The sequence below is a fragment of the Leucopleurus acutus genome, assembly GCF_964270905.1.
Source record: "Leucopleurus acutus genome assembly, chromosome: 1".
Taxonomy (NCBI): Eukaryota; Metazoa; Chordata; class Mammalia; order Artiodactyla; family Delphinidae; genus Leucopleurus; species Leucopleurus acutus.
In genome coordinates this window covers 72,698,105-72,713,768 of record NC_139142.1, presented here as the reverse complement: position 1 = coordinate 72,713,768, position 15,664 = coordinate 72,698,105, and the positions used below count along the sequence as shown (strand labels likewise).

General features: G+C 39.8%; 1 protein-coding gene across 5 annotated transcripts in view; it reads right to left on the bottom strand.

The window, feature by feature from the left end:
• Positions 1-15,664, bottom strand: part of STXBP6 (syntaxin binding protein 6) — a 275,659-nt gene that overhangs the window by 50,838 nt on the left and 209,157 nt on the right. For all 5 annotated transcript variants that reach the window (XM_082832513.1, XM_082832514.1, XM_082832512.1 and 2 more), the window contains one exon: positions 15,214-15,379. In XM_082832513.1, coding sequence (XP_082688639.1) covers positions 15,214-15,379 — 166 coding nt within the window. The remainder of the gene's footprint in view (positions 1-15,213; positions 15,380-15,664) is intronic.

The window sequence follows — 15,664 nt, the reverse complement described above, 5'->3', positions numbered from 1 at the left end:
GCCAGTGGGCAGCTGGCTCCAGGTCTTGGGTGGGAGACTATGTCTTCTTTCTGTTGCAGATTCTTTCTTATAAACCACTTCCCCACAGAGCAGTTGGTCACGGCTTTTTTGTAGATTCCTTGCTTGGGCAGAGAAGCTGTGGTTCCAAAAAGCAAATGTGGCTCTGGTCTCCTGCTTTGCATGGGGTACTTTTAGTCACTGTTACAGCATGGAATTCAAACTACCTCTTTCCAGACTTGCAGCCCAGCAGGCAAGCAGCTTCATTCCTACTAACTGCTTTGTGATTCTGTTATGTTGCTGGTTTATGCATACTTACCTTTTTCCTGAAAGTGATTCTTTCTTTTTAATTTCCTCTATTTTGTATGTGGTGGTGCTGAAGGAGCCTTAAAATGTGAATTCACATCAAACTGCACCAAGAGTCAATTTTTAAAACATTCATTTTTATCAATATAACAATCCAAAAATTCTACAACGTTCAGCAGTGATAATACTTATTTTTCCATTTGTTCTCGCCAGCAAACAAAGAACAAGCTGATTATATCCTACTGATAGATTCTCTTATTTACCTACGCCTGGCTAATTGAAAGTAGATGGACCCAAATGATGAATTTCAATTTACTTTTTTTAAAAAAATATTTATTTGGCTGTGCTGGGTCTTAGTTGCGGCACGTGGGAACTTCATTGCCATGTGTGGGATCTTTGTTGCAGCATGTGGGATCTTCTGGGTGTGGCATGCGAACTCTTTAGTTGCGGCATGCGTGTGGAATCTAGTTCCCTGACCAGGGGTCAAACCCGGGCCCCCTGCATTGGGAGCACGGAGTCTTAACCACTGGACCACCAGGGAAGTCGCCTCAATTTACATTTCTTAACAGAAAAAAAAAAAAGAGTTGAGAAGCAGTAGTAACTCACTGGTCCTGTTGATTTTTATCTGTATTAGAACTTAAAATTTCTGCAGCTTTTAACCTCATCTTAATCAGAAAGAAATCCAGCTATTTGTACTTGTGTTTACTCAGCTTTTAAAGGATGAAGCTGAGAAGTATAATAGTCCAAAAGACGGAAGGCTTAATTTTGGAATTTTCTTAATCAGCATTGAAGAAAGCTTTAACACATTCTTCCAAGTCTTTTATTTCCCAAAACAAGATACATACATAATCTATTTTCAAAGGCTGCCTTACCTAGGACTCCATCTTAATTTCCTGTGCATGTTGCTGGCCTATAAGTGTTTATTATGCACAAGAGTTGAATATAAATGTACCATACTTTATATAACATGTATTCCTGAAAATTTATGTATATCTTATATTTCAACAAATAATATTGCATTTTCTTTTTTAAGTATAATATGATTTCAAAGATGTGTCCCTAGAGGAAAAGAAAATAGATCTGAAACACCATAAGAAAGGGCAGCATTAGGAAAGTGAACTTAATCAAACCCTTGACTGGAAAATAACAGTGATAAAGCAATGAATGCTATAATTCAAATGTTATCCTGAAAACACAGCATTGACCAATGTCAAGAACTATACTAATTGCTGATGAAATGAGAATAGAATCTCATTTTGTTGGAGGAACACTTGGAACTTTTAGACAAAAACATGCATCCGTGATAGCTTTGAAGAGTTTCTCTACTTTTCCCTAACGGGGAAGGCGGAAAGGTAGATTTCAGGAATAGACAGGTTCAAATCTTGATTCTCCTTTATTATCTATGTGACTTTAGGCATGTTAAGTAACGTTAGGAGACCCCGTTTCTTCACCTGTAAATGGGGATAACAATGATGACTTTTTTGGATTAATGTGAACTAAAAGAATTGTCTGGCATATGGTAGGAACTCAATATGGTGACTATCAGTGTTATCACCATTAGCTGGCTTTTTTTCCTAGAAGAAAAATGCAAATACAAATACATATGACTGTACCTCTACTGTATCTGATGTAAGGGACACGCTGAAAGCTATTTATCTCTGTATTTCTACTCCCTCCTCTGTGTCTGACTGGAATTCAGATTCTCTTCAGAATAGGAGGGAAGGAAGGACAATAGCAAGAAGGCAGAATTTAAAGAAAAAAATAATTATATTAATATAATTATTAATTATAACAGCTACCACTACATTCCACAGTACTCCCTATGTACCATGCTAAATGCTCATACATGCCCTTATTTAAAATCTTGTAACAACCCTATGGAATAAGCATTATTATTCTGTTTAAGAAGAGGAAGTCAAGCTTGCAGTTTAAGTAACTTGTCCACAGATAGTAAATGACAGATCAGAAATTCAAACCCAGATCTGTGCAAAGTCTTTTTCTTTTTAGTGTCTAACCTACCATACTGGGAAGACAGCGTGTAAGAAACACCACCACAGGGAAAGAAGCACACACCCTAAGCAATACAGAAAACTGTTGAATTAATATTCTAACTGCATTTCAGGGGCTCATGTTAGATCACTTCTAAATGTATGCTGAATTAAAGAGATAAATCCAACCAGCTAATGTGAACTTGTCTGATGAGTATGTGTTAAATACACTTGACCTTGACATTTTATATCAAAGCTGAAGAGGGACTGTCAGTCTCAAGAGGATTACCACCAAGGTATTTACAAGTAGGGCATTAGGGTCATTTTCTGAGGATGCAGGAAGGGAAATACGAAGGAAAAGGATGATTTTTAACAAAACCAAATGGCCTACAACATCTTCATCATCAAAAACTTAAATACTAAGACTTCTAGGAACTTGTAAAGAACCTGTGTAATTATTAAGGAAAATCAATTCCTTACGTGAAGAGAAAGGTACAAATATCCCAGCTGGTAAAGTAAGGAACTACTGGATCATCTAGCACATGGCAAGCCCTTTCAGCTACTTAAGTACTGGGCTTTCCTAAAAAGTTTAGGTGTTTCTAAATGTCTTAAATTATAATAGATTAGTACAAGTAATACTGTCTATAGGTAGTATTTAAAAGTATATCTTATGAAAGGAAAAAAATTAAATGTAGGACAGTATTATACAATCGTGTACATTATAGCTCTTAGAAAAATGCTATGGTAGGCAGAACACCAGCTTCTCAAAGATGCCCACATCCTAATTCCTGTAACCCGTGAATATGTTACCTTACATGGTAAGAGGGACTTTGCAGCTGTGCTTAAGGGTCTCCAGATGGTAAGATTATCCTGAATTACCTGTGTCGACCCAATATAACCACAAGGGTCTTTATAAGAGGGAGGCAGGAGTGTAAAAGCCAAAGAGAGAGATTTGGAGATGCTACACTGGGGACTCTGAAGATGGAGAAACAGGCCACGCACCATGGAATACAAGCAGCCTCTAGAAGGTGGAAAAGGCATGGAAACAAATTCTTCCCTAGAGCCTCCAGAAGGAACACTGCCTGAAGACCCACTCCAGACTTCTGACCTCCAGAACTAGAAGATAATAAATTTGTGTTGTCTTAAGCCACTAAGTTTGTGATAATTTTGTACCAGCATCACTCGGAAACTAACACAAATGGCCAAGATGGTAAACATACTGTGGATAGAAAAAATATATTTTAACTCTAAGATGAACAATTCGCTTTTAAATGATGTAAATCTTTAAACAATTCTAATATTTTCTGTCTTATTCAAGTTTGAAAGTCAAAAGCTTAAGGAAAATACACAAGGATTGTATACTGACACCATAAAGACTTTCTTAAAATTACAGGTGTTTTTTCTCTCCTTCACCTGGTGTCTAAGAAACCTAACATTACTAGAACCCAACCATCAGGACAGGCTTTTGGCTTTTATCACAGATGCGAGAATCTACTCTGACCTTGTGAAAACCATCTTTTTTCCCCTCTGTAAGTCTCAACCTCTTATAATGGGAACTGGAAAGAAGATCAATAAAATCAACCAACTGTGAAAATAGGTCCATAGGATGGAGTGAAACACTGATAGTGGGAATAATATACAATAGTATACATAATCACAAGGAGATTAGATCTGGTGCAATATTTATATGTGAAGCATGGAATCCTCCTTTTACCCATCATACTCTGTCCTGTTTAATTCTCTGGGTTATAAGGGACATGAAGCTGATCCTGACCAGAATGTTCTCGATCAGGTTCAATGAGGGGAATATTGATTCCACTTGAAAGTTCTTTTCTATAGGACATAGCATTATGAGTGATGATGACAATTTAGATTTTCTCTAAGTGTAAATAATCAGCTTCTGCTTAGGTATCTAAACTCAGAAATACTCTGAGTCCTTCCCACTACTGTCTTTTTGGCATGGACTATGAATTTAAATAAAAAAAAACAAATAGTTGCTTTCCCACTAACAGCATCCACTACGTTTAAAAGGCACACATTTGTCACCTCACAATTTAACCACTCAAAAGTTAAACAAATCCCTAGGCCAATGAAGACTTGTCCTCATTCTTTTCCTAAAACATGTATTTTACCTCAACATAATGACATACTTTATTGCCTTCCTGCACTCAAGTCTTGCAGTTGAAGTGTTTATGCTGAAGGTGCTCTCACAGTGAGAAAATACTGAAGACATTCTTCCCCTTTCATAGGTGGGACCCACTGAATGGTAAATGGAACCTATAGCAGCATCACCTTTGGATGTTATATGAAGCTAGAACAAAAACCAAATCAAACCAGCCAGCCAAAAGCTAAGCCAGGGTTATGGTCCATGTTCATTTACCTGACAATGAGAGGAGGCTACAGATGGTCAGGACGATGTATAAAGATAAGCCAAAGCTTGTAGGCAAGCTACAAGGGTGTGACAAGGGACCCTTGTTAGACCAGTCACTCCCATTACTGAGAAAACCATCAGACTGGTCAGACAGGAGGCTAAATTTTTTTTTTTTTTAAGATGTTGGGGGTAGGAGTTTATTAATTAATTTATTTTTGCTGTGTTGGGTCTTTGTTTCTGTGCGAGGGCTTTCTCTAGTTGTGGCAAGCGGGGGCCACTCTTCATCGCGGTGCGCGGGCCTCTCACTATCGTGGCCTCTCTTGTTGCGGAGCACAGGCTCCAGACGCACAGGCTCAGTAGTTGTGGCTCACGGGCCTAGTTGCTCTGCGGCATGTGGGATCCTCCCAGACCAGGGCTCGAACCCGTGTCCCCTGCATTAGCAGGCAGATTCTCAACCACTGTGCCATCAGGGAAGCCCAGGAGGCTAAATTTTTAAAGTGGCAGCTGCTTCTAGTTCTTGAGACCCTAGAACTTCTTACTCTTTTTCCATAAATGAGAGCCTTTGGTCTGTTGGTGTCCCCAAGAGTCAATGGCAGTCTCCTTTCACTGCTCTTGCAGGAAACTAACTCCTCAAAACCAAGCCAAAGACATTCAGACTCAAGACTGAGCTTTCTTCCCTGTGCAAAAGTAAGCAGGAATCTCATGTTTGGTAACAAAAGAGCTTTAGTGGAATTGCTATACTTATTAATACTTTAATTTGCATTTCACAGCATTTTTCTGTGTAGAATAGCCACAATAAGACAGGAATACTCTCACTTCTTCTAATTGTCCTTCTTTATCAATCTGTCTCACATTTTTCTCTGTTTGTATCTTTGAACGGCTAACCTAACATTATGCCTGGGAGATTTCCATCTCAATGTATCTTAAAGTCCTAATAATTGGCCACCATAAAGTTTATTTATCTACATAACAATAAACATATTATGTTTTCCATATTGGTTATGGTAGCTAGAAACTGGGATGCCCATGAAGGTTGCCAGATAAAATATAGGACACTCGATAAAATTTGAACTTCAGACAAACAATGGATAATTTTTTAGTTGTCTCAAATATTGCATGGAATATACTTATTCCAAAAAATTATCCATTGTTATCTAAAATTCAAATTTAACTGTGCATCTTCTACTTTTGCTTCCTCAATTCGACAGTCCTAATGCTCTTGCTTCTTGCAGGACACCTAATGAACCCAGCCCTGGGTAGGCATATTGCAAGTGGAAGGGTGAAAAATGTTTGGTCTTGTAAATCTGAAGTCTCCACATTCCGATTTATATCAATGTCCAAATTTCAAATAACTACTTGTGATAAACTTGGCGGCTTAGTCTTATTTTGATGATCAGATACAAGGCTGAAATTTTTAAAAGCCTAGGATATAATGTGAGAAAAAAGGCCGTTTCATTTACTCCTTCACTAAAGGTTTTAGAAATCTCATATTCCTGGGTCGTTTCTCAGGTACTATGCGCAAGTTCCTTACCTCTGTTCCAGGGAAGGAATAGGACTATGGCCTTCAACCCTGAAGATGATCTGTTCTGCTGTCCAAACGGTGTGTGCTCTGAGTGGGTTCCCCCAGAAGTGGGAATGAATTTGACAAATCACTAAATGACCATTTTTAGAACCAGTTACTGTTCTTGTGAATTTACAGCTTCTCTTCACTAAAATTCCAAGTAATTTTAGTTCTTCATGCTTCTGTGTTACAGCAGAGCAACAACTTTTAAATGCCAACGATGGAGTTTTTATTGGTCTATGTGAACTAAGAAAGATAAGAACCAGATGTAGTAAGTTTTTCATAGAGGTAAATGTTTCCAATTTAAGGACTAGCCCTTATGTCCTTTGTATCTTTTAGTATTAAAGTAAACTTTCTTTTGTGAAACTGGTGATGCTGGATATGAAGTTTTTTTTTAACATCTTACATAGAAAACTGGTTGGCAAACTTGTCTCCCAAATTCTTTTAAAAATTGTATTTGTCTCTAAATCTAGAAGTATGGGAATCATGCAGCATGCCTTTTATGTCTGTTTTGGAAATACCACTTCCTGTCTAACAATATTAAACAATTTTACCTCTGATCCATGTGTCTCCTTTTGGGGCTGTGTAAAGAGAACTGGACTCAAAGAAATATTCTAGCTTGAAGATACGCTGGTGGTAAAAAAAACATTTCTGTTCTCTTATAAAGTTCAGAAAACATGTTTTAGGTTTTTTCTTTCCTACAAGATGATCTGAATTATGCGCCCTGATCTCTGGCACAGTGTCACTCAATACATTTTAAACACTGTTGTTTTGGTAAAGGCAGGAGTAACATATGCATTCTGTAAATGTCAAACATAAAATGCGACACATTCAGCATTCTATAAACCAGGCAAACAACTCAGCATTCCAGATGTCTGAAATGTCTATAATATAGCTCAGCTCCTTCCCACTTGGAACAACGAAATTACTAAATTTTTTTTTTTTTTTTGCAATTCTTATGGCCAACGTGGATTAGGAAAGTTTAAGAATATTTTCTTACTCCTTTCATAAGAAAGGGCTTTTGACAAATATCCTAGAAGAAATCATGTAATATTATGAATAGGCATATAGTAATTTTTAATAGGATATTCAGACATGTACTGGCACTTTGCAAAAATCCCATCTGACTGAATATTTTAAAATTCATTTTAATCCCCACAGCATTCCTTCAAGGTATACGTTGCTATCCATGATACAGAGAGGCTGAGTGTAAGTTAAGCAGCTTGGAGAAGGTTACAGAGCTAATGAGTGATGCCATCAGAAACAGGGGTAAGTGAATCTAGTCTGTGCTCTTTTCACTTTATCAAGTTGTTTCACTTTATCAACTTTATCAAGTTATGTGTTCTGGTTGATTCTGAAAGTAGAAATGGCTCTCGTCTACTGCAGATTGTTTAACCATGGGAAAGACAAAATATGTTCATGATCCTTGTCGTGCCAGTAAATGATACCTCAGAAGTCCCCTTTATGTAGCTTTGGTTTGGTTCAAGATTTTGGTGGAGAGAGATGATTCACAAAGCACTTAATGCACAAAGGCACTCTGGCTCAAGACGACTAACCATAACCCACCAGCTGTTTCACAGCATGCATTTCTGTGTGGCTTACAGCCAATGAGCAATGAAAAGAAAATCACATCTGTGACCCAATTTTTCTTTAGTTACTAGTCATTTATATCATGCATAGAACTGGATGGGACCTAAGGAACTAGTCCTTGGTTACTCCAATTTTCTTACTGAAAATAAAAGCATCTGCTTTTAATTCACCTTTTGGGAATAAGATGAAGTATTGAATAGACTGACTATCAGAAAATATGAGAAAGCACACAAAATGCCCAACGTAACGATTGGTAATGTCATCCTAAATTTTAAACATACATACATAAAAGATTCAGATAAAGAAGCACCTCATAGCTTCTCCTACAGTGTCCTGCTCCGAAGAACGCTCAGCCAGTGTCAGATGGTTGGTAGTACTTTGTGTAGCACAGTATATATCAAACTTGTGTTTGACGTAGTAGTTACACTGGTGGGATTCCAATAACCAAAGCAAAAAAATCCCCCAAACCGGGCTTTTCCAATTGTATAGTTTAAATATTTGTACCATTATTTTTATTGATGCATAATTTTTGGTTTCTATTCTTAATTTCTTACTCTCTCCAAAAAGTTTCTATAAAGCAAGTCTTAAATAAAATATCACGCTGTCTAGGAAAGGATGGTATGGGCTGCCATGAAGAGGACGGAGTGATGGGACAGTGGTGGGTAAGTCTGCATGTGTATACAATTAATATCATTAACAGACATCTAGAGAGAACTTTCAAACAGAATTTTTAATTTGAGCCTCATAAAAATACCTTGTTAAATTGGAGTTCTCTCCTCTTCTGCTTGACTGAATCAATACAAGGAAAAGAAGACCTGTGCTTATTGAGGGAACTTGGAAGTCCTGGTCCCCACTGAATGGATGGGGAATAAGTGAGAGGCCTTGACGGAGGTACTAGCTCCAGCCCTTATTTAGCTGTGGGACCTCAGGCAAGTTCCTCATAAACCACTTTCCTTGTTTGTATCATGGTACAGGATAACTGAAGTTTGCTACTTTGTTATTTCCTCAAGGGTAACAAAAACTCACTGCAGGAACTATGACATGGATTCCTCTAGATCTAAAGAACTATTAGAAACACTTGCTGACCCTCTCATAACAGCGAATCAGCTAAGCAGCCTGGCCTGCCCCTCATCTACATGTCATCAAGAAGCAACAATATGGTGGTTTTAATATGATTTAACTCGGTATGTGGATTATAATCACTAGCGTATGTCTGCACGCATCCCCGAGTATGTTGAAGTTTGAGTGGTAGGGGCAAAATTACACGTGAATTTATTCTTGAGAAATAAGCAATTCTTTGTAATGTGCCTGTGGTTGGAGCATGTGTACGAGGGTGAAGTTCACATCCCACAAAGCCATTATTCAGTGACAGAAAACATTAAAACACGAGGAAGAACTGTACAAATTATGGCAAATGTTATAGATTGTACTAGAGCACTACATTAATATATTTGGATTAAAAACCATATTGATCACTTTTTTTTTTGTAAGAGCCCTGTTAGGATGCATACATGTGCTCTTTGTGTCATCTATCTGTTACCTCACCTTACACGTGCCCATGCCTGGGACACTCACAAGGTGAAATATTCGCACACCTTGCCCAGGGATATGCCCCTTCATTGTTTGGGAGAAAAGTACAATACAAAGTCACAGTCTGAATCCTGAGATTCTGTACCACCCCAGGGGAATCCAAAGTAAAGCAATCTGGTTCTTCTTTAGCATACCAATCAGCAGGGGCAAATGAGGGCCAGCCTGCTATGAAGCAGACATCAGAGACATCTGTGTCCCTGGAATTCTAAAAGAGCTCAGAAGTCTGGGCTTTATACCATCATCTGAAGGTCTGCACATAGACAGACAATGCTTAAGAAATACCCTTTGATGATGATAAAAATACATGGCACTGCAAAATAGCCTGTTTCGTGAAAAAACAATCTGCCATGTTCCAAATTCTGAATATAGATAACATTGAAATGAAACTGTCTAGATTAACTGTTGCAATAAGAGAGAACTCATTTCATCCTGCCCTTGTGTGTCTGTCAACTGTTAACCATCCCTTAAAATGCAGCTCAGCCATCACCCTGGTGTATCATATTGTTTCATGTCTGTTTACATCTGATGTCCCTCCAGGAACGTAAGTAAAGTTGGCAAAGGTGTCTACTTGGTTGCTGGATGTCGGCAGGTAGCTCAGTACCTGTCAGACAGATGGTGCTGAGTAAATGCTTATGGAACCAAGTGGGCCTCAAACAGTGTAGGTGGGGCACCCCTAAAGGATGACCCACATAGACCAGATGAAAGAGTGAGAGGTAATTGAATGAGGTGGCCAAGGGTGTTTGGACTCAGAATTCAAGGAAAATGCTAGGACATGCTTCAGGTTAAACAGAACCTTGCCTTGAGGAATAAATTACTTTTTTGTGTGCAAATAATTTACCGCGCTCACTAAAAAAGAAAATAGGTTTCAAAGCATTTATTTTGTGGTTCTAACACAGAAGTTGCCAACACCATTCAAGATTTCCTTAGTTCACAGAATTAGGCATAAAAATAATAGGCCGACAGTAATCACTACAGAAGGTCAGTGTAAATAAAACAGCAATGGGGAACTATGAGGGATTTGCTCACATTTTGTCAAGAAGCATGAAGAGAGCAAAACAAAGTCCCCCTTGGGACCTTGACTTAATATGACAGGTCCATTACAAGTAAACTGATGCCACCACTTGGGGCAGACCATGCTGCTCTCTTGAAAGCAAGTCTCTCTTCTAGAGTCTGAAGTTCTACATGTGTGATTAACTCCTTCAAGGCATCTTCCTAGTACAAATGTGTTATCACACATATAACAGTATATCATTTATATCATCATCTCTGCTCACTATAGACAGGAAAAAACTACCATCTTAGAACAAGTAAATATGACCTATATGAACCCAAGACTTCACCTTCAGGGCCCTGTCGCTCCTGATGCTGTGTGATATTCCAGGAGCCAGACGCTCCACACCTCTACCTTCCTTCTCTGCAGGTTACTTGGTAGCTTAGGGACCCAGCAACTGAATAATGGCTTTGTATTTCTAAAGGTGACTGACCTTGAATGAACTATGAGAGAGGTAGGGTGGAGGTCAGGAATGACCAAGGCTTGAGGACAAAGTCCTTCAACCATCCAGACAAGAGAAGATGGCTGAAAAGATGCTGACTAAGGCAGAAGAAACCAACGCTTTCCGCTTCACACCTGCTTAGAGCATCCCGCTGTCTTTCAATTTATGGGGGTCTTCACAACTGTAGGCTTTGGCCACGTCTCCTGGATCCTGTAACCAGCACCAGAAGATCAAAGCTCCCCAGTTTATCCTCTGGAGATAAGGAAATATCATGTTTGGAGGACAGAATTTCAAACAATCCAAAGAATTTATTTCTGTGTAACTGACTTTCCCCAAGAAGAAAAACCTGGCCATATGGAATATACACAATCAATAAATATAAGAGAAGAACTTCATGAAATTGTAGATGCTTAAATGATAATCCTATTTGAACTGGTATTAAAGAAACTATGGGGGACTTCCCTGGTGGCGCAGTGGTTAAGAATCCGCCTGCCAAGGCAAGGGGCACGGGTTCGAGCCCTGGTCTGGGAAGATCCCACATGCCACGGAGCAACTAAGCCTGTGCGCCAAACTACTGAGCCTGTGCTCTGGAGCCCACAAGCCACAACAACTGAGCCCACATGCCACAACTACTGAAGCCCACGCGCCTAGAGCCTGTGCTCTGCAATACGAGAAGCCGCCGCAATGAGGAGCCTGCACATCGCAACGAAGAGTAGCCCCTGCTTGCCGCAACTAGAGAAAGCCCGCATGCAGCAATGAAGACCCATCGCAGCCAAAAATAAATAAAAAATAAAAAAATAAAAAAAATTAAGAAGAAACTATGGTTCAGTGGGAATCAGACAGATCTGTCCTTCAAAAGTCCTTCAAAATCACTGGGCTTCAGTTTTCCCAATGACGACGGTTAGATCAGAAACAAAATATCTAAGAGGTCTGATGAGTGGCCAGGGCTCCAGCATCTTCCCCATTGACTAAAATAGCCTCACTTTCATCTCTTTAATATATTGAAATTCTCATGAACAAAAACAAAAAGCAAAATGATTTTAGAGGTCCCGGATGATTCCATCATATTATCTTAATCATATACCTCAATAAAAGTAGGAAAAGAGTTAAAACTGCTCATAATCTCTGGCCCTCTCCTCTTAGCTCCTTTTTTTAATACCTAGGAATGTGCTGGCTAAAATATATCCCAAAATTCCTGCACAACTCCAGGGGCCACCATTCATACCAAAGACAATATCAATGGTGTTCCCTGGAGCATCCCACTCAGTGACCCCAAAAACGATGGTTTTAGAGTGGCGAGGGCCTGTGTTTGAATCTCAGCCCTGCCACTTGAGGACAAAGGCTATACGATCCTTGGCGAGCTGTTTAATTACCTCTCTGATCCTATTTCCTTCTCAGTAAAATGGAGATAATAAATTGTATTTCCAAAGGCTGCTGTAAAAACTAAATGAGATAACGTATGTACAGAACCTGATGGAGGACAGCACACCAACAGCAGCATCAGTTCTCTAAAATTACAAAATCTATCACGTTTCACAGCATGGAAAACAATTTGTGTCTAGCACTTACGGCCCATACCGTAAGGACAAACCAAAAGATTTTGTGAAATTTGGAACAGATCTCATTTGCTGAAGATGGGGTAGGTACCCTAAAAGTTAAAGGGGTCAGAATGTAGTGACCTGAAAACTGCACAATTTTTTTAAGTCTCTGAATTGTGATAACTGGCAGAAAGGAAGACTAATCAGCATGCTAATTCACTAGGGTGTGTTGGTACAACTGTTATCAAGGATAGGCGACTGTTTAGATAAGACAAGCTGTACTCACTAAGGATGTATGTGCTGCCAGCAAATTACCATGTGTCTAATTCAAACTTTTTTGCCTTCCCTGGGAATCTAGAACTGGGCAGTATTTAACAGCACTAAATCTTTTGATTCTTAAATTAAGAAGTGACTAACCTACACAATAAAGCTATAACTTATGAATTACAGATTCTCAAACGACCCGACAGATTGTAGATATCATCTAGTCTAACCCCCATATGTTACACCAGGGGAAACTGAGGTCTGAGGAAGATGAGAGACACATCTAAGGTCACAGAGGGCAGAGCCAATTCTGGCACTTGGTCTCATTAACTTATTCTTTTTCTTACTACAGGAGATCAATCTTTAGTTTTACGCACTATACATACCAACAGTTTAACTATGGATATATAGATTCTTGTCTCAACTCAGCATAATTTGGGGTTCATAGGGCAGTGGAAGACATCGAAAGACTGGGCCAATGACAGAAGCAGCTGGGTGGGAATGTGTGGAAAGGTCTGAGGATATTCGAGGGCGTGATGCATATGGAAAGGCTGTTAGGGACCTGCCAGTCTGGGGTTTGGGTAGTGGCAATTAGGGTCTATTAAGGGACCAAACATAGAATGATTCTCCACATCGAGGACGTAACAAAGTGACTAGCTCATAGTAGGTACTTAGTACTTACATGTTGTGTGGTTGGATGATGAGCTAAGAGTGAATGAAGGAATGAAAGGGCCTGTTCTGAGAGAAGAAATGAGAGCTTCAGAGACAACAGAGAAGAGGGCTACCTAGCGCCGTCCCTTAGGGGAGAGTTCCCAGAGCTCTCCCTAACCTCTGCAGGAAGGGGGCGGCTTGTTTCCCTCACGGGGACGGAGGAGTGAGTCTGTGCCCCCTTGCTTCCGCCTCATATTTCCACTCTGAGGAAATGCAGTCATCCCCATGGAACCGCCTCTGCTTCTGATGCCCTCTGCTCCCAGGATGGAACCTGGAGAAGTGGAGTGCTCGAGAGAATGTCTGTCTCCAAGAGCAACAGGAATTTCAAATGCACATGTCACACGGTTTTTTAGAGGAGACTCTGCTTAGGGGCCAGCCGGGCAAGCTACTGACCGTACTGATACTGACGGGGGAAATGTTTCGTAGCAGGAACTTAAGATCAAGAAACAAATGTGATTCTAGGATACTAGAGAAGATCCTAAGGAAGAATGAGGGAAAGCTGGGGTTGCCTGGTCAATTTTCCATTCCCTGAAAATGTGACCATCTGCGGTCCTCAGCCTGGGTGCTTTAACCTTTGGCCAAGTCTGTTAAGGCTGGATTTTCAAAGCAGGATTCATTTGAACAACACTGGTGGCACAGACATGATAGAGTCTCATTATGTTTTCCAAACAGTAAGAGGTTAGTGTTTGATATTTCCTTTCCTTTCAACATCTATGTGTAATATTTTTTTCACTTTTGTACCATAGGATGTAGTCACTTTGAAGAAAATATGCACTCATCACCTCGTATTTCTCTAGGACTAAACAGAGAAGTGATAACACAAGAGTCTTTATCAGCATCTAAGAGAGACCTTTCAAGGTTCACATGATGTGAGCAACTTCCTATTTAAGAGGGACACTAACACTTCAGTGGCAAATAATGAAGTATTGACAGCATTTTCTCCCACAATATCTAGCAGACTAATGGCAAAATGAGAGTGTGCGTAGCAGCTGTTGGGACAGAACGATGGATTCTGCCTCATGTTCATATGAAAGATAGATACAGCCCAAGGGGAAGATGTACTGTCTCTATTGTGACCTTCACTTACATTTGATTAAGACAAGGTTGGTACATTTTTAAAAAGATGCTTTCAAAACCAGGAGAACAGGTCAGTGAAAAGACCAATAATATACACACTCTTCCTCAACTCCCATAGTGACTGGCAAGGCTTTATATTTTTAGCACAGTTTCAAGTCTCTAAAAAGAAATGCCACCTAAAAGAAATGTGCTAAGCACCCTCTAAGTGTTTCTCATTAACTTGCCAATGCTGGTACTCGTTCCTTAAGGCTGGCTTACAGCACTCACCCTACTTCAGCTCTGTCTGCCATTCAAGGAATAAATGTGAGACTAGGTGCTATTTGAAAGAAAGGGACTGTACCTGTAGGAACGGTCATATCAACATTTGTAAAATATCTTGAGAAATACTGGGAGAGAGCAACCCAGGAGGGTGCTCTGCGATGAAATGGTAGGGAAGAAACCAAACGGAAAGGTTTCTAATAAAGGGACAGGCTGGTTCTCATCGTGCAAAGAATCCTAGCTAAGGAGTTAATTCCTTTTAAAAGATCAGCTTTTGGATAAGAGTGAAAACATACCACTGTGTCGAGATTAGCATACGATGAACTCCCAGAGTGGTCCTCATGCGGTCCAGCTCTGAGCGTCTGGATTCTTGTTTTCTGGTCTTTAATTACGCGGCTGAACACCTAACTGTATGTAAAAGTGCATCTAAGGAAACAGAATGAGTAAAGTCACACAAACGCCCACTCACCTCCCATGATTTTGGACTGGCAGTTAATAAACTCTGGCTTCCTGTCCGTGAGGTAGCGCTGGCAGGTGTGGTGGAGGATCTGGAAGAAGGTGCATTTTTCTGAGGCCGTGCTGGCTACCCACTGGTCAAAAGCATTTTCAAACAGCAAATCAAACTCCGCAGAATCCTGGAAAAGACAGTGAAATAACGACTGATCTCAAGCTATAAAAACTGCTGCTTCCAGTTCACCACGTTAAGAGACTCATAAACGCTAAAACACCTTTCAAAGACTTTTGTCCTAATCACAAGACTCACTTAACTAGCACCTAGGTGCACAGAGAGTACACCTTTCTCTCTTTATCAAGCAGACCTCAAATCTCATGGCATTTTTAGATGTCCCCAGGAAGTTAAGAGCACAGAAGTCCCTTTAGCTTAACTGCATATCAACTTGTGTCAGAAATCAGACTATGCA